Here is a 27,914-nt window from a genome sequence, read left to right as displayed (position 1 = left end):
GTGTACATCCTTCCAGACATTTCCAATGTAGGTATAAATACCTATTGCCTCTTTATTTGCCTTACTTATGTGTAGCTAAAGGCAACACTGTGGGTACTTAAAATATAATGAATATGCAGTTTTAAAGTATAATGAATACTCAGTGATGTAAGTTGAGAAACTGATTTCATTCATTTAACTTTTATGGTTTTTATTTTGGGACTGTAAACTTCCTGACTTAAAGATAAGCTAGTTATTAAAAACACCCAATCACTACAACTGAGTTAAGCCCTGTGTGTATTAATATGTATCAATTTGTTGTATTGCTGTGCTTTATATACTAAAGCGAAAAAAATGAACTTAAAAAAAAATTTCCGAAAGACAAAGGCCAGACCCCTCTCCATCGGAGAGTGTTTTAAGGATGCCATTCATTTAAACATTGACCCCTAACTGGCATGTTGCATCCTAGCAACAAGATTACTAACCTGTGGTTGGGAAGAGCAGCTTTAATGTAAACATAGTAACCATCTATTTACTTGATGGCTTACTTGATCTCTCTTTGAGTAAAGAAAGCCCAAAGTAGAAGGTTGGAAGTAATTGAGAAAACAACATTTTTTTTTACATCATAAAAATATTGAATGTATGCTTGAGAAACTTTTGGAAACAGAACAACACAAAAGAAAGTAAAATTGTTTTATCCACCAAATATGTTCATGTTTGTAATCTTTAATAATAATGTTATAATTCATAGCATAGACAATATTATACTTGTAATTTGACAGAGTGGGATCATACAGAACAAAAATTAGAGTTTTGTGGGGTTTTTTTCCACATAGCATACTAGATATGTTTTGCCATCTCATTAAATAATTATTCGAGGACATGAGTTTAAATGTCTAAATATCATTGATAGATGTACTATAATATATATAGATGTTCTAGGTCATTTCCTAGATGTAATTTTATTTTTTTTAATTTTTAAAAAAAATTTTATTTATTTTTGGCTGTGTTGGGTCTTCGTTGCTGCGCGCGGGCTTTCTCTAGTTGTGGCGAATGGGGGCTACTCTTTGTTTGATTGCCGGGCTTCTCACTGCGGTGGCTTCTCTTGTTGCGAAGCACGGGCTCTAGGCGCGCGGGCTTCCGTAGTTGCGGCACACAGGCTCAGTAGTTGTGTGCACGGCTTAGTTGCTCCACGGCATATGGGATCTTCCCAGACCAGGGATGGAACCTGTGTCCCCTGCATTGGCAGGCGGATTCTCAACCACTGAGCCACCAGGGAGGTCCTACCTAGATGTAATTTTAAATTCATAACTGTTTCTATTTCGTGATATTATTTCATTATGGAGAAGGGGTTAGGTGAATTAGGAGAAGGGTGGGCAGTCGTCTTGGGACAGTAAGTGGCTCCTAAAAATTCTGCCCACCTGACAAAAGGAGTCGAGGAACATCTCGCTCAGGTTTCCTTGAGGTGGTGGGTGTCGCTTATCTGTTAGAAATAGTGGGCTTCTCACCAATGAATTGCTCCCACCAGCACCAAAAGAACTCCTGCGTCCTTGTCCTCGCTCTCATGGCTGACCTTGGCCGGCCTTGAGCCATCAGTTTCAGGTGTTCAGACTTGCCTCCACAGACAAGATGAGAATCAATATACCATCCCATCGTATACATGGAAGCAGCTGTAAACATAATGAATATGCATCTACCTTCCTCTTCCTGGGTTGAGGGCTTGTTTGAGGACTTGGATCACAGAGGTGCCTGGCGTGCTTTTGAATAAATTCGGTCCATTGTCCTCATTGGTCTGTATCAGAGCAGACTTGAATCCCTGAAAAAAGTCTGAGAACAACAGCTTGCCTGTGGAGATGAAATCACCGGGGCACTGCCGGGGTCAGGGCTGGTCCCTGGGCATGTGGCCCATGCTGGTGCACAGGGACCTGCATTTAGAAGGGCCCCAGGCTTGGGTTAATGTTCTGCTGTGGCTGCCTAGGAATTCCTAAGAATTTTTAAGCAAGGGAACATGCATTTTCATTTTGCACAGGGCCCCAAAAATTATGTAGCCGGTCTTAACTGGGGTGTAAAGTAAGGTATTAAAGATATATATATATATATATATATATATATATATTTTTTTTTTTTTTTTTTTGGAGATACGCGGGCCTCTCACTGTTGTGGCCTCTCCCGTTGCGGAGCACAGGCTCCGGATGCGCAGGCTTAGCGGCCATGGCTCATGGGCCCAGCCCCTCCGTGACATGTGGGATCTTCCCGCACCGGGGCATGAACCCGTGTCCCCTGCATCGGCAGGTGGACTCTCAACCACTGCACCACCAGGGAAGCCCTAAAGAGATATTTTAATGGTTCCTTCTCAGACACAGAAGAGAAGGAAAAATCAATTCCACCTGCCCTCCCTTTCTGCGGGAGAAGAAGGTGCATGTGACTTTAAGAGACTGGCCTGCAGGGTGAAATGGAGCAGCTCCTGGAAGACTTGGCCTTCAAGGGTGCTTGGAAGATTTGAGCAGCACAGAACTAATTGGCTGCTTGACAAAGGCTCTGCAGGAGAAATGCTCTTCCGATTTCAGTTTTCTGCCCAGTCTGTTTAGTTATAAACCAGCCTGTGCTTTATCTTTTGTGATGGAAAATATGAACGTATATTTTGAGCCCTAACTTTCTGGGTACTTGTATAAGCATGAAATTCAAAGACCCTGTGATCCAGAATTAGTTTGAAATACTACAGAGGGGGGTGCCTCGCCACTCAGACCTTGTCATTCTACCCCCTCGAGCCTGCTTCCCTATCGGTAAGAAATGAGTCAAGGGTCTCTTCAGGGATCACCTAATAGGCTCGTTCAGATTCTCCACACTTTTATTTATTTTTATTATTTTTAAAAATTGAAACATAACTGATGTACAATATCATATTAGTTTCAGGCTGATTCGTCACCACACTTTTAAACCTAGGCCCCTCGAAATAAATATACAGCGAAAACCTCATGCCTTTCCCTATTCATGTATTCTTGCTTTCAACTGAGAAATGACTTTGTGGGATTTTATTTTAGTTTGCAGTGGCAGAGCAATAATTTTTTTCATTTCCCAAATAAAAAGTTACAGAATTGAACGTACTCTTTAAAACTATACGTGATTCTAGTAAACACAGTCCCATGAATATTGCTGCCCTCCAGCCACCCCTTCCCTAATTAGGTGCTATTTCAAGTGCTGGTTTGCAGCCTGTTTGTTTCAACTGTCTTGAGCTAAAGAATAGAAATTGAGATTAAGCATTTAGAAAACTAGAGCCATTTGTCTGTTGAATTAAATGATGAAAAATTGGAGGCTTGTATTTTCTTTGCCTCTTTTCATATTCTCTAGCTCTATTTTAGTGTTTCCTAGGCACTGTATTTTACAGACGTCTCAGTGGGCAACACACTGGAAACTAAAAACAAACTGATCCTTAACCACAGAAAGTTTAAGAACTATCCTAATTGACAGAATCAGCAATGTATTTCCTACACGAGCAGAATTCTCATTAATCCATCTTTCCACAAACAGAAACAAGGTGTGTGTGTGTGTGTGTGTGTGTGTGTGTGTGTGTGTGTGTGTGTACGCGCCCCCTGCCCTCTAGTAACTTGTCCTATTTCACGGCAACCGTGATGTGAGATACATCTGGCTGGACTAGGGTCCTAAGAGGCAGCTGTGAAGGTGAGAGGGAAGAGTTGTATGTGGCCTTTTTCAACCAATAATCATGGTTTGAACTGTGTTGAGAAACCATTTTTACCTAAATATGCGAGAGGGGTTGGAAAAGAAGCAATACTTGTGAAAACAAAAACACTCCCAGACTGTTCTAAGCTGAAAGTAGAATTCCAGTGTTGGGATTGGTCTCTCCCTTTTAGCCAGTAATACCCATGCTTGAGAAAGGCTGTTAGACTCTTTGAGGTTATGACACTGAGAAAACACATTGCTCCCATCTTGAGCTGCAGCTACCTCGCCCCTCAAACCTCCTCTGTCCTTTACCTCTTTAGGTGGCGACCAGCCATCGCCCAGATTTCTCTGCACACAACTGTGACTGGCCTGCAGTAGCCCAGGTGGGCCTTCACATTGGTGACATTACAAGCTCAGGTGCAGGTTTAGGTACGGAGCTGACCCTCACCCGGCAATGCCAGCCTTCCCCTTCGCAGCTGTGCACACATGCAGTTCCCTGATCTTTCCCCAGGTCCCCTGGCCAGTATGATGCGCAAACAGTGTTTACTGATCTGTGGGGGCAGGATGCGAGAGTTTAAATTGATTACTTCTTTGTGTTTTTTTGGCAACAACTGCTCATCTCTGGACTAGTTTCCAAAAGTAGGAGAATAGAAAGACTTACCCTTCCCCTAAATAGCTCTAGTTTTGGATCCAATTTCATTCCATATCAATCTCAATATTCATTAAAAAGAAATTAGAGAAGTTAATTTCCCATGGTAAATTTCAGTTTCAGATATGAGTTTGATCTGCATTACCTCCCACTCTCTGAGATGGGATTTTCTAGCCTTTTTCTCAAATCTTGGTCTCCTTTCATTGTCCGATTCTTAGGCCAGTTTAATTATTTATGGCCAGTTTGCTAGAACTTGTTATATTGGGTTCTGTGGGGCAGAGATGAATAAGCTCTGAAAATAATTCTTGGTTTCTCCCAACGTCCATCAGGTTGAAAACTTTGGGGCCCACTTTATAAATATTCAGCATGATGTGCGGGACATTATTCCAGGCTTTGGGAATTCCAAGGTCGATAAGGCTGTGCCTGCCTCAAGGAGCTCACAGCCTGGTGGGAAGAAACTAGTTTTTTTTCCAGTAGGAAACAATGTGATAATCATCTTAGTAATATGAAGTGCAAGATGGTTGGCAGATCACAGACAAGGGGACAGTTAATTGCCAGGAGATTTGGGGGTGGGGGGTTGAGAGGATGGGGAGAGTGTGGGAAGAAAGCAAAACAAATGCCTGCGGCTTCCCTGGTGGCACAGTGGTTAAGAATCCGCCTGCCAATGCAGGGGACACAGGTTCGAGCCCTGGTCCGGGAAGATCCCACATGCCACGGAGCAGCTAGAGCCCATGCACCACAACTACTGAGCCTGTGCTCTAGAGACCGCGAGCCACAACTACTGAGCCCACGTGCCACAACTACTGAAGCCCGCGCGCCTAGAGCCCATGCTCTGCAACAAGAGAAGCCACCGCAATGAGAAGCCCGTGCACCGCCAGGAAGAGTAGCCCCCGCTCGCCTCAACTAGAGAAAGCCCTCACCCAGCAACAAAGACCCAACGCAGCCAAAAATAATAAATAAATTAATAAATAAATAAAATAAAAATTTTTAAAAAGCACAGGCTTTTTAAAAAAACAAACAAAAAAAATGCCTTGTGACCCTTGACCTGGATATTGAGGGAAATGGACGTTTTCCAGAAAGAAAAAGAAAGAGGACATTCCAGATCAAGTAAAATAACTTGGGTGAAGGCTTGAAGGCTTTAAAAACAGACAAGCAAACAAGAAAGATTTATTCAGAGAAGTGTAAAAATTACGATGTGGATGGATTTTGTATATATACCCATTAGCAACTGCTTCTGGATGTTATTGTTTCAGTGCTTTCTGCCTATTATCATGTAGCTCACATAAGTCCTAAGACATACAGGCAGGGTACCAATGACAAAGAGGCAGCAGCAGGTAGAAGGACAAGGTGGGAGCCTGTGACCTACAGAAACCTTACATGGGAGAGAGGCAGAGGGGCTTGCAAATGCTGATCCCAAGGTCTTGCCTTTATATAGAACATACATAAAGAAGTAAATCCAAGTGTACTGCCCCTCTGGCTTTAGAAATATCAGTGTGTATTTGCTGAAGTGAATCGAAATCCAGTGTATATCTGAGTGAAAGCCTCTAAATAGTAAACTGAATTTCTGATCTGGAAGTTTCAGCAAATGTCAGCATAGTAGGAAAGGCAAATAATTCAGAATACAGAACTGGAATGGCCAATAAACAGGAAGAGATACCCAAACTCATTAATCGTCAGAAAAATGCGAATTTCAACAACAAATAGATATTGCTTCTCATCCTTGAGATTGGTGAAAAAAAAACACAACTGATAATACTAAGTGTTGGGGATATTATGGAGAAACGGATATTCTCTCACTTTCCTGGTACGGGTGTAAATTGGCACAATCACTTTGGAAAGCAGTTTTGTAATGACTATAATAAAGTCTCAACACACACCCTGTGACCCAACAATTCCATTCTAAAGAAAGTGCTCACATGCTTAAGGATCATGTACAGAGAATGATTGCAGTGCCTGTTATAGCAAAAAAAAAAAGAAAAGAAGAAGATAGACCCAAACACCCTTCCTTAGGAAAATGGATAAGTTACAGTATATTTAAACAGCGGACTATTACACAATATTTAAAAATGAATGAATCAGATTTGCAAGTATAACCTGGGCAGATTTTACAAACATTGGGTAAAAAAGATTGCAGAACAATATCTACTCTTTATCATTAATGTAAATTTAAAAATATACATCAGTGTTAAATCTATATTCATGTACATACATAGGGGGGTCAAAGTATAAGGGACTTGGATGGGAAGAATAAAAAACTGGAGGGTGGTGAATGGAGAGGGAAATAGAATTGAGGGGAGCACAGGGGGGACCTTTACCGTGTATGTTATATTTTCTTCTAAAAAAACAAAACAGATCTGAAGCAGATAAGGCCAAGTGTTAAAGTCAGAGTGGTGGGATATGCGTTTTGTAATTTTCAATACTTTTCTGTGGTTTTGAAATATTTCATTTAACAGTGGTACTCAGTACACATTAGCTGTGCCGCGTGGCTTGTGGGATCTTAGTTCCCTGACCAGGCATTGAACCCAGGCCACCACAGTGAAAGCACCAAGTCCTAACCACTGGACCGCCAGGGAATTCCCTAGCGGGCACTGCTGTAGCTTCCATATCAGGAGACAGCCCACTCCCCAGACCACTCCAGCATGGTCTTTGTAGGGCTCTATCTCTGACTGGCTACAAAGCTGAGGGAGTAGAGGGAGACCAAGTAAGCTTTAGGATCTTGTCCACTTTAACATTAAATTATCCCAAGATCATCAGTAGATGGATTGATCATTGCCATGGGCACATCCCTATGTGTCCCACTCTTCTGATACATCCCTGCCCCCAGAGGGGTGAGGGGCCGCCCAGGAGTGGAAATGACTCTGTCTGCATCACATACCCTTTAGCGCCCACAGCTGGTGGGAGGCCTAAATGTACCAATTCTGCAGGGTGTTTTCTGAATCTCCTTGAAAACAGCAGTTTAATGTTACAAGATGCCCCTGAGCTAATGTAATAGGTAGGTGCAGAGAAGAGTCATTTTGAGGACCGTAATTTGACTTAGTTATCTCAGGCTATCAAAGATTGTTTAACACCAGAAATAGCTGACTAGAACAGCTGCTAAAACAGTGCTTTGTGTGGGAAATGATGAAAAGTTCAGTATTTTGATAGCCACTTCAGAGGGATGAGTAAGTAATAAGACTTCTAAGAAAATCCTGATTGCTGCTTTTTTTGGGGGTGGTGGTGGCGGGGATTCTCTAGGCTAGATTTCAGATTTCCCATCTTCTAGTATTCAGTGTAGGCAGAGGGTATAGGAGGAGTATTTTCTCTTTTCCAGAGTCTCGACTCCTTGTCTCAATAGAGATTAGCCAGCAGCACAGTAATAACTTATTTTTAGGTTTTCTAAACATACCTAACTTGTCCTTTCATCAGACGTGTGTTCAGGGCTCACTGTGCTCCAAGCAAAGTGCGGGGTCTAGGGGTCCAAAGCAATCAGTCAGACCTTGCCATCATGGAGCTCCCAGTCTGGAAAGAGGAGAAGAAACGGAACAAGGCAAAATGTATGTGTAATTTTAGATAAATGCAGTGGGTATTACAGAAGCAGAACTCAGAGGGAGATCAGGGTTAGAAAGAGGTGGTGTGAGATAATTAGGAGTTTGTCGTTTGAGCTGGTGAGAAGTGGTCATTGACGGGCAAGCACAACATTCCAGGTGGAGGGAAAATCCTGGTCAGTGCTACAAAGTGGATGGAAGAATGTATTTATTGATTTGACCAGCTATGAGTCTCAATTCACGACATTACTTTCTGTTGGGATATCCAGAGCCCTAAGTTTTCAAAGGACTTTTACAAAATGTTTTTAATTGTACATGCGCCTAATGTGAGTATCCCAGTATTATACTGTCTATAATTTACTTTCAAATATTTCAGCATGGAGCCTGTGGTAAATATGGATGAGCCTGTTAGCGTTCATCTAAATCTTCGTGGATGCGTGCTCAGGGTTGCTGAGCTAGCATGTAATCAGAAGTCCTCACTCCAGGGGACTCTCCTCAAAGCCACTCAGTTTTCTTTACCTCTGAGTAAAGAAGGTACTTCTTTACCGGACGTTTTGTTAATTAGGTTAATGGATGGTGGAGATGGATTATAGTTGGGGACATTTGTGGTGGTCAAGATGTGCAGATAGGGTTGGACCGTTTCAGAGGTCTTTGCTCCTTGGTGTTACAGAGTACAGAAGTCTAGTGAGACGTGAAAGATTGGGAAACTGAGGCTCGCAGAGGTTGGGTCTGGGAGTTGGCAGAGCCAGGACTAAAGAACTCCAGAACCCAGACTGCCTCTTGTCGGTTGCCCTACCCAGTGAACTGCGCTCGCCCTTGGAAGAATCTGTATCTACCCTGACACTCCTTTAGAGGCTCATTAAACCACAGAGGCTAATCCTTGACTGTGACTCCTTAATCCCGGGATGAAGTTTGTATGCCCTAGAAACAACGAATGTGATACTTCCAGTATTTTGATTCAAGAAGAGGGAAGTATTACCAACATTCGGTTGTTATGAGGGATGAATTTGTATTTCACATGTCTTTGTATTTCTAGTTAACACAGAGGGCAGTCCAGTTTAGCTAGCACTCTTCTGCTTTCCCTATTAATACACTCTACCATCTTCAGATAATTGAAGAGTAATTAGAGGTCTTTGCGGTAAATCCGAGTCACTGTAGAGAAAACAAAAATGCACACGTGTGTGGTAGTATATGGAAGACGACTCCTTGGAAAACTCTGCAGACTCTAAATATTTGATTTTTGATGTATTTCATACAGGCCAGAGCAAACAAATGAATTCATTTACCCTTTAGCGAAAGTTTGTTTTTCCTGGAGTATGCAGGTCAGCTTAATGGTCGCTGTGGTCTGCCGTGAACCCAAGTGGATTCCTGGCCTTAGACAAAGACCAAAAGGACAACTGTAGGGCTGCCCCATGTTAACCTGCCCTAGGCTTCTGGCTTGACCCCAGGTTCGGGAAGGCAAGTGCTATTACAACCACTTTACAAATGAGGAAATGAAAGCCACGAGAAGTTAAATGGCCTGTCCGTGTGCCCCAGACCTGGTCATAACAGAGTCAGAGCCAGGACAGAGCTGTGGCAGAGCAAGGGAGGCTGGCGGCCTTTACCTCCCCCCACTCCCGGCCTCAGCTACCATCAGTTCCATACCAAAGCCATCCTTAATAACCATGCAATCTAAGTAAAAGTAAAATTAAAGAAAGGAAGGTCTTGGCATGTTCTAGAGAGGTTGCCTAGCCCCTCCTTCCAACCAGCCTCTTGCCCCCAAACCTTATTGTATTCAGTCTTTAAGAACAATCTTGTGGGACTTCCCTAGTGGTCCAGTAGTTGCCTCCGTGCTTCCACTTCAGGGGCGGGCATGGGTTGGATCCCTGGTCAGGGAACTAAGATCCCACGTGGCGCACGGCATGGCCAAAACAAAACAAAACAAAACAAAACAGCAACAACAAAAAATCTTGTAATCATCATATCATTTCCATTTTACATCATATGATTTTCCATTTTGTGAACACCAAGACATTGGAAAAAAATGTCCTAAGATTATTCAACTAGCCACAGTTCCTAACTGGTCCTTCTGAGTCCAAACCCTGCTCTATGCTAGGTTGCATCTGACTTTAGAGTAATTATGGGCATTTACTTTATGGAAATCTTTTAGATTCATCCTGCCAAGCAAGGAATCCTGTTTATTTGACTTTGTAGAATGTGTGTGTGTGTGTGTGTGTGTGTGTGTGTGTGTGTGTGTGTGTGTGTGTAATTTTAGAATAATATAGAAAATGTTCGGTGTCTAATCCCAGCTTGGTGCAGATAAAGGAGGCACACCTTCCTGGAGGGGGGATGTTGGCTGAAAGGTGGTTATAAGAGAATTTGCACTCCTGGCAAGAGAAGGCACTGCCTCTTCTTAAGTGAGCGTCAGTACACTGGACGTTTGTGTTTCTCACACATAAATTGCTAAGTTCGTTTGTTGATGTTCCAGCTTGCCTCGACTTGGATGATGTGAGTAAGTTTCCCCCAGGACCTGGCAAGATCACTGAGGTTGTCAATTGGAAGAACTCAACTTCGTGCTACCACAGTACCTTTCCTGACCCTCAGCCTAATTACTACATCTTTGCAGAGCTGAGTGTAGACCAGGCTTCAAGCATCTCTGCTTATAACAATTGATGTGACAAATGGCAAAGGACTGTGCCGTTGAGATGGAGAAATGCTTGTTTCACAGCCCTGTTCACTTCTAAATGCAGCCCTAAAATACTGCTTGGCCCTCGCCCCTACTGGATTATAAATGCCTTAGGGACTCTGTCTTATTCAACTTCGTGCCCACAGGGTTTGCCTTGAACATAGTACGCACTTATTGCTGAGCTGAACTGTACCTTCTCAATACAAAAGAAAAATGAGGCACACGAAAATAGTACATGGGGCAGCCTGGTACACAGACTCAGGTGTACGTCACTGATACCTGTGGCTTTGTCAAGTTCCTCAAATTAAGGATTTGTTTCTAGGATGCTAGAGGGGAGAAAATAATACACATTGGGTGTAATATAGGTAAAGCAGAGACCCCAGGATATCAGTGCTTAATACCTTATTTCTTTTGTTTGGAACAGGCATTTATTAATACTACCATGTGCCAGGGACTGAGCTAGGAGCTTTGCTGGTTTTGTTTCTGAAACCAGCACTCTTTTTTAGCTTGTGCAGTGTCTCTTGGAGGTGGGTGGAACGAGTAATGTAGAGTCACCATCATCACGTCTGAGAGGAAAGTTTTGTCCAGGTGGGATGCGGTGGGAGAGGGCTTGTTGGCAGGTGCCCCGGAAGGGGAGTGTCCACACTGCTGCCTCTGGGGATTTAGAGGAAACCCTTACTCATTTCTCCCCCTTTTCTGCCCTCAGGCCTCCTGGTGGGCACCCTTGATGTCGTGTTGGACTCCAGTGCCCGGGTTTCTCCTTACCGCATCCTGTACCAGACTCCAGATTCTTTGGTGTATTGGACCATCGCCTGTGGTAAGTGCAGTGTTTGGAAATATGGAAAAAAGTTATGATTAACAACTTTCTGTCAGAAGGGAAGGAACATTTAATTGTGAGATGCAATCACTTCGTATTTTAGGGTAAGTAACCCTAGCCATTTCGACAGATGAACCCTAAACCTCAGTGCTTAACACAATAAAGGTTTCTTTCTAACTCTGGTGAAGTCTTGTTTGGATCCTGTGGCCATCTCCATCTGCAGTAACACCCTCTAGAGCACAAAGGCTCCAAGGTCAACTTACAAGGAAAGTGTGGGAGGTGGAGGCACACCTGTGTTTCACTTGCTTGACCCAGAAGTGCCACCACTTCCACTCACACCCCATTGGCTAGAACTAGTCACATGGCCCCAGCCTGTCTTCAGGGAAGCTGGGAAATGATGGAGTCCTGGGTGGACTAAGTAATACTTACTTATCCCAGTGCAGTCCTTCCTACTGAGTAGGGATTGTTTATTTCTCCTGATGATAACCTGTAATAATGTGCTGGGATGGTGGTAAACAGTCATGCTGTTATCGGATCTCTCACAAGAACCGCCAGTCCAAAGTGGCTAAGATTTTTTTAGTTATTTGTTTGCATGTGGCTTTTCAAATAACCATAGGAAGAGCAAGGGCACTGAACACTTACCTTTTTTCTTTTCATTTTTTCGCCTCCACTTGATTTTTTTTTAATTAATAGATTTTATTCTTTAGAACAGTTTTAGATTTACAGGAAAGTTGAACAGAGAGTTTGGAAAGCAGTCAAATACCCTCCACATACATAGTTTCCCCTATGATTAAAACCTTAGGACGGAACATTTGTTCCAATGGATGAACCGATATGAATACATGGTTACTGGAGTCCTTCATTTATTTAGATTTCCTTAGTTTTTACCTGATGTCCTTTTTCTGTTCCAGGATCCCAGTCAGTGTACCATTTTATATTTAGTTGATGTATCTCTTTAATCTCCTCTTGGCTGTAGGAGTTACTCAGACTTTCCTTGTTTTCGATGACTCTGCGACTTCTGAAGGATCATGGTCAGGTATATTGTAGAATGTCCCTCTGCTGGAATTTGTCTGATGTTTTTCTCATGATTAGGCTGCGATGGTGTATTTTTATGAGGACGATCACAGAGATAAAGTGCTGTTTTCATCAGGTTATGTCAAGCAAGGGCACCTACTGTCCAGATGATTGATGACTGATGATGTTTTTGATCACCTGGCTGGAGTAGTGCTTTTCAGGTTTCTCCACTGTCAAGTTACTCTTTCTTTCCCCTTCCCATACTGTCCTCCTTGGAAGGAAGTCACCATGCACAGCCCACATTTACAGAGTGGGGAGTTTTATTCAATTATTTTTATCACCGTGGACTCATGAGTATTTACTTTATACTTTGGGCTACAATCCAATACAACTTTATTTTGTTGCTCAAATTATTCCAGCTTTGGCCATTGGGGGCTCTTTCAGTTGACTTTATTCAGTTTTTAAATTGATCTCTGCTTGGTAAGAAGTGTCATGCTGGGATCTAAAGATATAAAGATAATTAGATCCGGCCCCTGCTTTCGAGAATACAAGGAAATACTCAGTTCTAGCCCAGTGTGAGCAAGTACCATACAGTGCCATTGGATGGTGGGGCTTCCAACTAAAGACAGGAATCTTGGCCGGCCTTCTACAAGGGTAGGGGGAGTTATGTGGGTGTGAGTTTAGGCTGCTGGAAGGCTCTGGTGCCCTAGCAATGCACCCTCAAGGATTTAGTAACACCGAAATTCTAATATTGTAGTTGTATCCCTTTAAAGTTATTCTGGGTCAGATGCAAATAGCTCCATGAGAAACAATGAAATGAATCAGCATTTATGCATTCCACTGAATGAAGGAATGGCATCTGGAGTGGGCAGGGAGAAAACCACCCAGGAGTGAAGGGGATAAAGGAGAAAGGAAGAGAGAGGCTGGGACCCTGAGGAAGACACACTTATCAGTGTAACCCAACGTAAGACAGAGTTCCAGCCTTCTGTGCGGTTCATTCACAACAAAGGGAAACACCCAATGGCTACTGTAGAAGGGGAGGTGCCCTGTGGAAGTTGGTTGGGAAAATGTCACCTTTGGTTGGCAAACAATGTAGAATGGTGTTAAAATAGACAGGGGAGCCAGCAAGTGAAGAAAGAGAAAGGGGATTAGAAATCAGGCAGAACCGCCAACGCCCCTGGACTTAATGAGGATTTGACAGTCTCACTCACCTTCCAGCACTTTCATCACTTTTGCCTGGAGGCTTTTGAGAACCTGTGCAGCCTGGAGGTCCTCAGAGCCCTTGGGTCTCCTGGGCCTTCCCAGATCAATGCACGTGTATGGGGCTATGACAAGCTGGTTTCTATCTGTGACTCTTTTTTTCCCACCCCCTCAGCCCATCCTTTTTTTCTCCCCTGTTACCTGACATCACTACTCCTCACTTTGTTTCCGGGGCTTTGCCATTCTACTGTCGACTTTAAAAAAGTACGCAACGTGAGTGTTGCGAGTTAAGTTTTATTGGGGGCAAAATGAGGACTATAGCCCGGGAGACAGCATTTCAGGTAGGTCTGAGAAACTGCTCCAAAGAGGCAGGGGGGAAGGTCAGTAAAGATGTGATTTTTGTGAAGGGGGAGTACATGCAATCAACACATATTTTTTTGAAGAAGGTTTCTGCCAGTCTTGTGAAGGTTATTGCCAGTCACAAGGAGCAGACATCACCATGAAGGATTTTAGTGCTTTTCTAGATATGAGGAGATGCAAGAATTGGGCTCATAAAATAGGCTCCTGAGAATATCTATCTGAAGACCTGTTCCGCCAGTTTTTCCCAGAGCACAGAGTGCCTGCTTTCTGATCTCCACCCTGAACTCCTTTCAGGGGGTGTTGAAAGTCAGCAGCTGCAGTAGCACAGGATTTAATACTCGTAGAGGTAGTTGGCAAGTGCCAGTGGCGAGTGCCAATTTGTAGAGGCTCTACAAGAGCCAAGCAGAGGCTCCTATGAAAGCTCCTGTGGGGAAGAGCCCAGAGTTACAAAGCCGAGTTATTCCTGAGTTATTTGCCAAGCCAAGGCTGAGGAACACTGGGTAGTAATTGCTGATGTCATAATTTATACCTCAAAGAGATGTACTTTTGTTTTCCCAGTAAGTGATGCCTATCACAAGTGTATGATCTCATTATAATAAACCCAGAGTGCTTTTAGCTTTTGTATATATATTGATTACACGCAGAGACAGCTCCAGACTTTCCTTGTAGAAGACACCACGGAAGTGACAACCATTGTGAAAGTCCCATTCACCCACTAATTGTTCCTTCTTATCAATTTCTCTCTGAAACCCAAGTGCCTGGCTCCCTTTCATGAGAAGATTTTAAGAGCGGAAGCTGCTACCTTAAAAAGGATTCTTTGATAGGCTGACCTTTCGGTTTGTAATTTTAAATGTTTTTTTGTAAACTACATAGTTGGTATTTGGTGGGACAGTATGGCAAGGGCTTTGTAATTTGCTCTAGTTTCATGAATCGTTGCTGTAAGAGAAGCTTCAGCAGAAAATTGGATGTCCAACTCACTGCCCTGTAGAATCCATAGCTTTGCAAAACCTTTGTTTTATGCCATGGGCCTTGTGAATCTTTGCTTTGTGTAAATTGAACTAAGGGCACATCTAGCATCAATGTCTTCACCTAGGCCACTTTCTGTACGAGAACAGTAGACTTAGTGGTAAATCCTAGTCGTACGATTGCCTTAGACTTGAGCCACACGAAGCCAGGCAGGACCTAGTTTTGCACCTAGTCTAACTTACCCCCAATATAGTAATCACCCAGCCCTTAACAGTATGAAACATACAGAAAGAAGAGGGGAACAAAAACCAAGAGTTCTTTGGTGAAACATTATTTTCAGATGCTTCTTTTTATTATCTTCTATCATCTGGATCCAGATTGGTTTGAAGAAATTGATTTTTATGTTTCTTTGGCACTGAGACCTTTAATTGGGAAGGGGAGCCAAATCCCTGCCTAAGTAATGACTCTTCCTTCGCACTGCTACCCAAAATGAAGCCATCGGTCTCTTTGGTGGATATTGCACTGTGCCATCAATTCCAGCCTACGGACTTGCATTTTCTTCAGTGGTTTGTGCGGTAAAGTATCAGTTTTGCCATTTCTTTCTTCTATTTTTTTTTAATTTTTAATTTAATTTAATTTATTTATTTTTGGCCGCACCACACAGCCTGCGGGATCTTAGTTCCCCGACCAGGGATCGAACCCACGGCAATGAAAGCACTGAGTCCTAACCATTGGACTGCCAGGGAATTCCCTGCCATTTCTAAGAACATAAAGGAAGTAGTACCATAGGAATTGGTCCAGTCTGCTTTGTTGAGCTGCTTATACTCTGACAATTCTGCCTCTCTCCCACCAGTAATTGAGTATTTCACAGCTGTGCTCTGACGAGGGCACTAGACAGCTGCAGGCATTCCCCCAACAGCTGGTGTTTTGGCATTGGTACCCCAGAGGCAGGAGAGAGCCCAGTCCTTTGCACCCCTCGAGCTTCAAGGTACTTAAGTAGACAGCAACCTATTTGGCTCTCCCCATTAGAAGAACTGGAAGGTTCAAACAATAAGAAGGGTTATAGAGCCTCATGAGAATATGGGCACATAGAAATGCAGGTAGTTCCAAGGACATTACTTAAAGGGCTCTGGGACAAAAGAGTTACGGTCGGAAAGATAGAAGGAAATGTTGACAGTTCCCTCTGGATACATCTGACCTTCCAACAGGACCGATAAAGGAAACGGGGTGGAGGGTGTGTGCTTGATGGACACCTCACTGATAACACAGCCCTGAATGGTACCTCGATTCCCCTGCCCATTGATTAATTTCCCTTTTCTTCACCATCTTAGAATCTCATCTGGGCCTAGATAGGCATTCATTTTCAGAACCGAAAGATAGATTAGCCACCGCCTTGTCCAACACTCAGACTGTGACAGGGTACAGGGGCAAAGTGAAGTGCCCAAGTTCCCATTACTAGTTATAGCCAGTCAGTGCAGGGCTGAGATGAAGTTCTCAGGCCTCCCCACTCCCAGCCCTGTCCTTTTTAAGCGGCACCATGCTGGCTTTTATGATTAAACATTCTTTTAGTTGGCAGCTGGTAAGACCATGAGTTTAATGAAAGGTTGCTAGTTTGTTCTGCTTCTGCTCTTTCTCTACACTAGATAGCGAAATGGTGGGTGATTGAGTTGCCTTCCACATGAGATATACCTAATGTAGAGGTTGGTCAGTGTTTTTTCATCCTTTCTTGGTCTGTGTACCTCAAGAGCTATTCTTGTATCCTTGGGAACACAGCAGCATAAAAAAAAAAAAGAACGTGCTTTTTTTCTTTAAGCAATCATGTTTATTGCAGGAAATTAGAAAATGTAGATAAGCAAAGAAAATAAAATATTAAAAAAACAATAATACCACATTATAAATCTTCACCTTCCAGACTTTATATATATGTGTGTGTGTCTATACAGATACATGTCTATACACATATATATATGTGTCTGTATATACACATATATGTATAGATTTTCTATGTCAAGAAATACATGTCTATAATGTCAATTTTAATAGGTAGATAATATTTTACTGTTTATAATGTAATTTATCTAACTTATGTGCTATATTTTTGGAAATCTAAGGTTTTTTTCCCCTAATGTTAACTGCATTTTGAAAAACCTTAGTGACTATCCTCTGAACAAAATATTTCCCCATTACTTTAATTATCACCTTAGGATAAATTTATAGAAGCAGATACGCTGAGTCAAAGAATATGCATGTGCGTGAGCCTTTTAACGTCATTAGCCTGACTGCCCTCCAGAAAGATAGCCGTTTGCATTCTATCCATCAGGGTAGGAGAGGACCTTGGCATTTAAGTAAAGTGTACAAAATAACGACATCAACCACTAATTCTTACTGCCAAGGTCGGATGAGTTACCTGGGCCTCTCTTTTCTCAAAGTGATTATAAAGCTATGAGCATACTGTTATGACCTGTAAGAGATTATAAGCAGAGTTATGTAAGAAGCTTATAATAGTTACACAAGGATTGTTCAAGTAAAGGCCTGCTTTACTTCAATCATACATTCGCTTTTCAATCAAAACGTAATAGTGTCAGGGGCCGGAGAGATTTGTGCTGAACATACGGTCTGGCAACAGTTCAGCAACTGGTTTCTTAGTGCTCTGACCTCAGAAGTTAGAAGTGTCTTCTGCGTCACATTTCAACACGAGATCTTTGCGTCCTGTCGCTTATGATGATAATAGCAAAGTAACTGTTTATTTAGTGCTTTGTACGTTCCAGACCTGTGCTGAGGACTTTACGTGTATTATCTTCCTTAATCTCTAGCACAAGCTGCTGTGGTAAGTGTTGTTACCTGCGTGTTACAGATGAGGAATCTGGAGTGCAGAGAGGTTAAGTAACTTCTCTGTGCTCACAAAGATAGTACGTGGCATGGTAGGATTGGAACCCAGGTGTACTCTTTTGACATCAAAGTCTGTGGTCTGAGCCATTAGGTCATATTGTCTCCCTGATAATCAGGCCCCTTATTACTGCAGAGGATCTAACCTCTATGCATACTTACCACACGTCTAAAATGTGTCAGGAGGGGCTAACTGTGCAGCGATTAAGAGTGTAGGTTACGGAGGCGGAAAACTCTGCATTTGATTTCATAGAAACGTGGACACCTCAGTTTCCTCATCTATAAAAGGAGTGTAATTGGACCTACTTGTAGGATCGCTGTGAGCTTGCGTGCCTATAGTGAAAGCATGGCGCTGGGCCTTGGTTAAACCAGCACGAATAAGTAATAGAAAACACTTCATAATCACTGTTTAACCTGTTTAAAATTGTAGCTTCAGTTGGATGTGGATTTTTAAAACACGAATCTCCCTTTTGTTTCTAAAACTGTTCAAATCACCACATTTGGGGGCGTTGTATCTCTTGCCCTCTCCAAGTACAAGTTTGTCCTTTTTCTGGGTGTAGAGAGTACAGTGGTGGCTTTGTAAATCCTACAGGGACAGCAGGTGTCACTCCAGTGTATTGGGTACTGCCCTTGACTTTATTTAGTATTTACATTTCAAAGTTATCATCTTTGGGGCTAAGGTTGTATGTGGCTAAGGCCATAAAATAGATGGTTCCCTTTATTTAAGTAGCTTCAAGTACTATTCATTTGAGGACTGGATAGCTCTGGGATCCAAGCAGCCTATTCCAGTATGTGAAAATACTGGATTGGTTGCATTTTAATCTCTGGGAGGTTTAGTGGGTTTGTTTTGCTTTGTTTTGTTTCCTGCTGTGTCACAAGAGGTTATTATTTTTGCTTGTACACACAAATATATACCTACCTGTGTGCATACACACACTCTTGGTCGGTAGGAATTTACCATCTTAGATATTCTGGAATTCAGGTTTTTAAGTCAGTGCTGCAGTCCCAGGGCCAAATTGGATTATTATTAATCATGCATCACAAAAAAAATATCCACTGAATAGCTATCAGTGGGTCTGTAAGCCTTTGTTCTTAATCCTCAGAGGCCAGATACAGTAGAATCAATTTTGTGGGTCCGCTTTTAATGCTTCTTTGTGGACTTCATGCACTTTAAGGTACATCGCAACCCAGATGAGAAATTAGACTAGGCTGACTTAGTATTTTCCATCATCTTAGATAGTCTTTAAGTTTTGCCCAGGTATACACACAGGGCCTGTGGCTGGTATTCTGAAAACAAAACAAAACGCAACACCGCAAATGATAAAGATTCTCATTTTTCCAAAATTAATTTCTAAATACCCTTAAGCCCCCTCAAGTGTTGATCTGGTTTTTCCCACAGCAGAAAGCTTTACCTTGGATTTCCTGAAGGCGTCTCATACCCAACACAGCTTTCTTTGTTGTTTCAGCTGATTGCACAGTCGGGTCGGCTTGTTTTTCCTGCTGTATCTCTGTAAATGCAGCCTTTCCAGAAAGTTGACTGCCAAGTCCTTCCTTTCTCTTCTGAGGCCTACCACATTTTGCTCAAACTGTTGGGTAAATAGACCAGCCCCCTTTTCAGAGTCGTGGCAAAAGAGCTTTGTGTTATCTCACTTCACACAGTAACAAAAGGAAAATTCCAGGCGCTTAAATATGACAGCACTTGTACTTATTTTCTTGAGAAATGAAAGAGCCATTTATAAGGAACATTGAGGATCCCAACATGTTTCTTTTGGAGTTTTGCTGGTTCCTAAAGGGTGGTCCGGCCAAAGTGTCAGTTGCTCTTGAACTGTTAGCAGGATGTTTGCTCTGTGATCTCTGAGAGGTACCGTGGACTTTCTGTTTGTTCTGGGATGAGAAGTGGACACCTGCTTTCAGAGATAATTTTTACTAGATTGGCATCTTCAGAATGTGTCTTGTCTGCTGGAGGAGGGAATCCAGCCCTGCCTTTTAGGTGTCCTCATGCTTCCCGTCTCCAGAGTCTGGAGCTTTGAACACCTGTCCTCATTTTTTGTGCATTTAGGAAAGTGTTCAGAGAATATGGTACATTTGCACAGTAAATATAAATGTAAAACGTACATTTACATTTCTCTCCCTGGAAAGTATCTGCTGGGTATAGATCGGAATCCATAGTTAATTCTTGAAACTACCATTGGCTGATGGCATTGTGTCTTTTTCTTTCCTCAGTTATGGTGCTAATGGTTTCTTATAATGGTATGCAAAGTTCTTCCTTATCTACACCCCAGTCTTCTGTAACTTTGGAATCTTAGATCTGGATATAACCAGAAGAAACCTCTGAAACCTCTTTGGTAGCATAGGAGTGGTCCCAAAGCACCCAGCAAACTGAAACAGTTGAAAACCTAAAGATACTGAGCTTTGACATCCCAGCGCCTCTCCTATACATGGGAGCTGTGAGCGGCTGGTGATGACTCCAAAAGGCCAGCCTTTTCATGTGACAGTGACAAGTGTGGGAGAAGCAACAGGAGATGGAGGATAGCAGAGAAGCAACACAACAGCAGCAGTGGGGAGAGGGGATTTACAGACAGAAATGTGGGGATCTACATCCCAGGCAATGAGAAGTAGAGAAAAGAGCTGGTAGTCGTGTTAGGTGGTGGCAGGTGGAGATTGTGGAAATGACGGACAGTGGGGCAGGTGAAGAGGACGAGGTCTTGGGGCAACAGAGAAGGCAGTTGGGGAGGGGGGGACAATGTGAGTAGTAAACCTGAACTTCGATGCAAGTATGCTGAGATGGCTACTTGAAGACGGGGATCAGCTCTATAGACCTTCATGTAATAACCATGAAAATCGGAGGTACGAGTGAATGTTTGTTGAATGAGTGCATGTACGCATACACCATCTCCACCATGGTTCTGTGTGTGTGTGTGTGTTGGGGGGTGATGGGGGGGGTGGACCTGTATGAATAAGCACCAAAAAAACCGAAGGCAGTGTGTGCAAAGGTGAGGGCACACCTGGTCTGCCCTGGGTCTTGTAGCCGATGGGCTTTTCTGTCCAGGATAACCAAGGAACAGTGAGGTTGACTTGTGGTTAGATTCCACCACCAGTATAACAGGGACTCCAAGGTCAAGTACCTGGTGTGATCACCTGGTAAAGGGTAGCACATGGTGGGATACCAGTCAACAGCCAGACTGCCCCAGCTGAGCCAAGGGATGTGTGCAAACCGGCCTCTGGAAGGCACATCTGCGACCAACATAGGCAGGGGCGGAGGAGAAGCAAAATCAGAGGCTGGGAATTGTGCCCAGTGGGTCTGCAGAAATCCTGCGGTCCCTTGGGTGGCCGGAAGTGCCTCTGTCCTGAGGTGTGAACATCTGACTGTTGCCAGTAGGTACAGATGGGACAGCGGTTGGAGGGCACGTGGCTGGCATTCACTCTGGACTGGGCTCTGTATCACAGCCAGTCACAGCTGGTGATGGGAGTGACCTGTTTACAGACAAGGAAGGGTGCGATATGCTTTAGAAAATTTTCCAATCCCTATTGAAAACTTTAAAGTCTAAAATATTTAAAGCTCTCTGGCTGCCTCATTCCCTAAGTATTCCAAATGGGCATTGTACTTTGCATCTGAACAGTGTTTTCTACTTGCCAAAGTGTATCTATAGACATTATTCCGTGTGTTTTTTTTTTACAGCATTGCTCTGATATGAGTAAGGGGTTGGGTATTTTTATCTGTCTCCATGTCACATGTAAAGAGTTTGAGACAGAGAGAGATGAAGCAAACTGTCTAAAGGCACCCAACTGGCTGGTGGCAGAGAGGGAGGGGAACCCAGGTATCCTGAGTTCTACCTCTTGTCATGACAACGTAGTACTGAGTCATTGATTGCTTTTCCATGTGGTCGACTATGGCCCCGAAAGAGTGAGCCATGGAAAGTGCCTGTGAAGAGCTCTAGACAATCTCTTCTTTCGTGTTTCTGTAGGGCTGCCTCTCCCCTCAGAAATTTGCTCTTCATCCTCTACAGAAGCATTCCATGTAGGCAATTTTTGGTGCTTAAGCTTAAAGTAAAAGAAAATGAACGTGGGTTTGGTTTGGTTTGGTTGGGTTTGGTTTTGCCTTTCCTCGATCAGCGGATCTGAAACCCCTCAAACCTGCCTCTTATTCTCCAAGAGATTTTAGTTCTGTTCCTCACAGGTCTGAGTATCATTGTGGACACATTTGTATCTTCGACCTTTCCCAGTCAGGAACGAGAGTGAGATTCTGAGATATTTTGAATTGCTGGTGACAAAGAACAGAGAGAAGCCATTTTTAAGAAATCAATTAAAAGATAAGTTGGAAATCTAAGGAGACATCTGAAGGGGTGAATCATTCTTTAATTCTGAATTTATGTATATGATATGGATGATTTCTAACACACTGTTCTTCTGCAGGATCATTAATGACCCCAGAGCAAGAAAAAAAGATTTTAAAAAGGAAGGCAGTTTATTACAGTCTTGACAAACACGTTGTGTTGGCATCCCTGTTATGCCCTACATTTGTGAGTAGAGAGCAGGGTGCCAGGTTATCTATGCTACGAGGCTGAGGTTGTTTCAGTTTGGAAGCTGCCAGGCGAGGTGACTTATGCTTCTGCTTTCTGATTTGGATGGAGGCTATGAGGATGACCTCATCCCGTTAGAATTCAGGGCAACTGTGCTGGTGAGAGCCGGGCTGCTATTCCCTAGCGATAGTCCATTTTCACATCTCATTCATAATTGAAAGGAGTGAGGATCATTTTTTGCCCATTATAGGAGGTGGTTACATCAGCTCTCCAGTGACATACCAGAGCCCTCACATTGTTGCAACTTAACAGCTGTAACCTAGTATCCTACAAGATCTGCGTTACCCTGAAAAGTGCAGGTCCTCGGGGGAGAAAAGGGGATAGGGCTAAATCCAGAAAGTGAACAGGAGAAATGTTGCTGCCTTCTACTCTGAAAGACTGTCCAAAAAGTTTCTGGACTCACCTGATCAGACGTGACCATAACACAGTACTTACTCGTTGGGCTTCTACATCCTTCAGCATCTTCTGTGTGTCCCTTCTGAAGGAGAGAAAGCATTTGGAGGCAGAGCTGGTGGGAACAGTATTCTCCTTTCATGGCACTGCACATGGATGAAGTGAGCCTGGTTTTTAAAGTATCTTTTACTTGCTGACATTTATTATTATCATTTTACATTCGTACAGGTGGTTCCAGAAAAGAAATAACCGAACACTGGGAATGGCTTGAGCAGAATCTGCTGCAGACACTTTCCATCTTTGAAAATGAGAACGATATCACCACATTTGTGAGAGGAAAAATACAGGTAGTGGTTTATTAACATGGAATCTTTTTTTTAAAAAAAAAATCTTTTCACTGGAAAGAATTTTAAACACAGAAAAGTTGCAAAAATAAAAATTGTATAAAACACACCTGTAGACCCTTTACCCATATTCCCCTGTTGTTAACAATTTATCCCGTTTACTTTATTATTTGTAGGCTCCATTACTCTATTTTAGAGGAATTTCCTCCAGATGCTTCAGTGTATATTTCTAAGAACAGAGCTCTTCTATTAAATAACAACACAGTGTTAACAACAGTTATCACCTGCAGTAAATTTAATATGAATACTATAATAGTTGGCACATATTCCAATTTTGTTAAATGACCCAATAATGTCATGTATAACATTTTTTTCCATTCCAGTGCAAGATCCAGTCTAGGAAGCTACTGGATTAGTTTTTTGTCTCCTTCAGTCTGGATCATTCAATTGCCTTTCTTTGTCTTTTATGACATTACTGTTTCTAAGTGTATGGTTGTTTTTTTCCTAGGACATTTTTCATTTGGGGTTTTGTCAGATGTCCCTGCATGATTTGCTTCAGATTATGCATTTCTGGATGGGACACTTTGTAAGTGATCCTGTGTCCTTTCCAGAGTGTCTTTTCTGGAGGCACGTGACACCCGTCCACCACCCATTGGTGATATAAACCCAGCAAAGTGCTAGCCAATTTCTCCCCTGGAGAGTTACTAATTTTACCCTTGCAATTTTCTGTAGGAAGACACTTTAAGGTTCCAGAAATATCCTGCTCTTTATCAACATTTCTTCCTTGCTTTAGCATCCATCAGTGATTTTTTCTGTTGAACCAATCTTTGTTGTGATGGTTTACAAAATGACGATTTTCCAAGAACTCCAGTGTTCCCTCACATTTAGTAGTTGGCACTTCCACTCTAAGCAAGAGCCCTCCCTCTATTTACCTTTTTATCTGTTTATTATTGATATGGACCTGTGGCTTCCTGTGTTTTTCAGTAGCTTCTGTTTCATTGCTGGGCTTATTTTGGTACTCACCCTCTCCCAGATTTGGCTAGAGCCCCTATCAGTTGCCTCCTTTTCTAACTAAGATAAAATACTGAAACATTCATTATATATTTTTAATTAATTTATTTATTTATATATTATTTTTGGCTGCATTGGGTCGTCGTTGCTGTGCGCAGGCTTTCTCTAGTTGCGGCGAGGAGGGGCTACTCTTTCTTGCGGGTACACGGGCTTCTCATTGCGGTGGCTTCTCGTTGCGGAGCATGGGCTCTAGGCATGTGGGCTTCAGTAGTTGTGGCTCGTGGGCTCAGCAGTTGTGGCTCGTGGGCTCCAGAGCACAGGCTCAGTAGTTGTGGCTCTCAGGCTTAGTTGCTCGGTGGCATGTGGGATCTTCCCAGACCAGGACTCGAACCCGTGTCCCCTGCATTGGCAGGCGGATTCTTAACCGCTGTGCCACCAGGGAAGACCTGAAACATTCATTATTAAGTATAAGTTTAAGTTTATATACTTTTGGCTTCTGAATTTTATATGATACAGAAAGGCTAAAGATATCTGGATCTTTTTTTACCACACTAAAAAAGAAAAAAAAAAAAAATTGCCTCCTTTGTCCTTATGACTTGCTCCCACTACGCTTTTGAGCGCTTCCTACCCTGGTCTAACGGGGTGTTCCAGACTCATCTGGTACCTTCCCTGACCCAGGCCTGGAATCGGCCATTTGTTTCAGTTTGCCTTCCAGTTTAGGCTCTTTCTTCTTCCTGACATTGAGAGTTTAATTTTATTTTTTTTTGAATACAGAAGATATTAACATGCTTCCAAAAGTCAAAATTCCTCAAAAAGTGTTACCTCCTCCTGCATCCTTGCTACCCTTCTCCCCGCAACCCCTCATAGTTAACCAGTCTCATTGCTATTCTGGCTTATCCTTCCTGTGTTTCTTTTTGTAAAAATAGGCCAAATATATGTATTTTTCTTATTTCTCTTTAATTCTTATACATAAGGCTCCCTGTATATATGCTCCTCTGCATTTGCCTTTTTTTTTTCTTTAACTTATTTACTTATTTATTTTCGACTGTGTTGGGCCTTCGTTGCTGTGCACGGGCTTTCTCTAGTTGTGGCGAGTGGGGGCTACTGTTCATTGTGGTGCATGGGCTTCTCATTGTGGTGGCTTCTCTCGTTGGGGAGCACAGGCTCTAGGTGCTCGGACTTCAGTAGTTGTGGCGTGTGGGCTCAGTAGTTGCGGCTCGCGGGCTGTAGAATGCAGGCTCAGTAGTTGTGGTGCATGGGCTCTAGCTGCTCCGTGGCACGCTTGTTTTAGTATTGTTTTAATTTGTATTTATCTCATTTATGAGTGAAGTTAAACATCTTTTCTTATGTTTAAGGGCTGTTTTTATAACCCTGTTTGTAGACTGTTCATGTCTTTTACCTATTTTTCTCTGAGACTTTGGTCTTATTTTTCTTTAATTTTTAAAAGCTCTTGGGACTTCCCTGGTGGTCCAGTGGCTAAGACTCTGCGCTCCCAGTGCAGGGGGCCCAGGTTTGATCCCAGGTCGGGGAACTGGATCCCGCATACCACAACTAGGAACCTGCATGCCACAGCTGAAGATCCCGCACTCGGCAATGAGGATCCCACGTGCCGCAGCTAAGACCCGGTGCGGCCAAATAAATATATACATATTTTTTTAAGTTTTTTTTTTTTTTTTTTTTTTTTGCGGTACGCGGGCCTCTCACTGTTGTGCCCTCTCCCGTTGCGGAGCACAGGCTCCGGACGCGCAGGCTCAGCGGCCATGGCTCACGGGCCCAGCCGCTCCGCGGCATGTGGGATCTTCCCAGACCGGGGCACAAACCTGTGTCCCCTGCATCAGCAGGCAGACTCTCAACCACTGCGCCACCAGGAAAGCCCATAAAAGTTCTTTTTATACAAAGCCTGTTAACCCTGTATCAATGATGTATGTTTGTCATTTGACTTGGCTCATGATAATTTTCGCCTGGCAAAGTTTACATTTTTATTTGGTCAAAATCATCAGTTTTTTCTATTATAGCATCTGGATGTTCAGTCATAGAAGCCTTTCTTTAAATCTAGGTTAAGGAGGAATTCTAGGAAGTGATCCAACAGTGTTTCTCATTAAAATTCTACAGACTGATCAATTTTTATTTTATTTCTTCTACTGTACTAAATTTTTTTTTTCTTTTTTTTTTTTGCGGTACACGGGCCTCTCACAGTTGTGGCCTCTTCCGTTGCGGAGCACAGGCTCCGGACCCGCAGGCTCAGCGGCCATGGCCCACGGGCCCAGCCGCTCCGCGGCACACGGGATCCTCCCGGACCGGGGCACGAACCCGCGTCCCCTGCATCGGCAGGCAGACTCTCGACCACTGTGCCACCAGGGAAGCCCCCCAACTGCTACTTCTTATTAGTGGTTCTCATTCAGTCCCTTTCATCTATTCATTTATTTATTTCTTCTTTTCATTCTTATATATTTTTGGCTCCCCGTCTGAAGGCACTGATAACTTTGAAATGTCACATAGGCTGTAGATGTGTGTGCCAACTGGCTAAGGTGTTTCCATCCCTCTTCTCTCTGAAGTGGCTTCTTCTCCTCCCCACCCAGAGGTCCAGTGCCCTCATGCTGCCTCCTGGCTGTCTACAGTTCCGTAGGATAGCACACTACCAAAGCCTGCTCACCCTCAAAGCAGCCGAGGTCCAAAATGGGTCTCCCCTGGCCTCCATCAAAGCCAACACCTCTATTCTCTCAGTGGAGTAGCACCAAAAGTAATTAGAGGAAACAACCTTACCTTAGATACTCTCAGGGAAGTACATTGCTACTACCGATGCCAGCCATTCAGTCCTCCCATATGACAAAAGAACAGGTGTCAGCAACTTGGTACTTAGCTTTCCAAGTTAATTTTGCTAACTCAAACAATTTTAGACTTAGAAATCTGTGACTCTGCAGGACACAATAAAGACTAAGATATGGCCCCTTAAGATACATGCTAATTTGGAAAAACAACATACACCCTTTTAAACTTTTAAAAAATTTTTATTTATTTTGTTTATTCTTGGCTGCATTGGCTCTTCGTTGCCGCGTGCGGACCTTCTACTTGCAATGAGCGGGGGCTACTCTTTGTTGCGGTGCACGGGCTTCTCATTGCCGTGGCTTCTCTTGTTGCAGGGCACAGGCTCTCGGCGCACAGGCTTCAGTAGTTGTGGCTCGCCGGCTTTAGAGCGCAGGCTCAATAGTTGTGGCGCACGGGCTTAGCTGCCCTGTGGCATGTGGGATCTTCCCGGACCAGGGCTGACACCTGTGTCCCCTGCACTGGCAGGCAGATTCTTAACCACTGCACCACCAGGGAAGCCCTACCCTTTTAATAATCTTTTATTAAATGTCTTTTAGTTGCTAGATACTGGTGGTAAAAACTGTTCGAGGCATTATATTTGTTTCTGAAATGTATATTTAGTGGTCGAGGGACATATAAACAAAATACTTTCAGCCAACATATAAAGAGAACACACAGATGAGAATGCAAGTCCTCATTTGGGATTGGGTTAGTTTCACAGAGGATATTTACACTAAGCCTGGATAGGTTGATTTGGGCAGATCAAGAAAGGGGTTTTATGGCATGAGATGCAGATTGGACTTTTTCCCTCTTACACTGATAACCTGTGGACATTTTAAAGGTGGGAATGCGTGTAGCCATACAAAATATATCACAGTGTGGAAAGATGCCTGATGGCATGCCAGTAGCGAAGCCATTGTGATAATTCCTGGAGTATGTAAAGGGGCTAAAGTTGGCTTCTTATCAGAAGAATAGGCTGGAGACTTGTCTTGGGTTGTGTTTGCTGTTATAGTTGTTTACATAGTCTGTTCTTTTACTAGAAT

General features: G+C 43.1%; 1 protein-coding gene across 1 annotated transcript in view; it reads left to right on the top strand.

Annotated features, from left to right (window-relative positions):
- Positions 1 to 27,914, top strand: part of TBC1D9 (TBC1 domain family member 9) — a 113,007-nt gene that overhangs the window by 36,916 nt on the left and 48,177 nt on the right. The window contains exons 2-3 of the mRNA XM_065877183.1: positions 11,202 to 11,312; positions 22,940 to 23,058. Of these exons, the coding sequence (XP_065733255.1) occupies positions 11,202 to 11,312; positions 22,940 to 23,058 (230 nt within the window). The remainder of the gene's footprint in view (positions 1 to 11,201; positions 11,313 to 22,939; positions 23,059 to 27,914) is intronic.

The sequence above is a fragment of the Phocoena phocoena genome, chromosome 5, assembly GCF_963924675.1.
Source record: "Phocoena phocoena chromosome 5, mPhoPho1.1, whole genome shotgun sequence".
NCBI classification, from domain to species: Eukaryota; Metazoa; Chordata; class Mammalia; order Artiodactyla; family Phocoenidae; genus Phocoena; species Phocoena phocoena.
The sequence above is the reverse complement of the archived record's forward strand: the minus strand, read 5'-3'. Positions and strand labels throughout refer to the sequence as shown.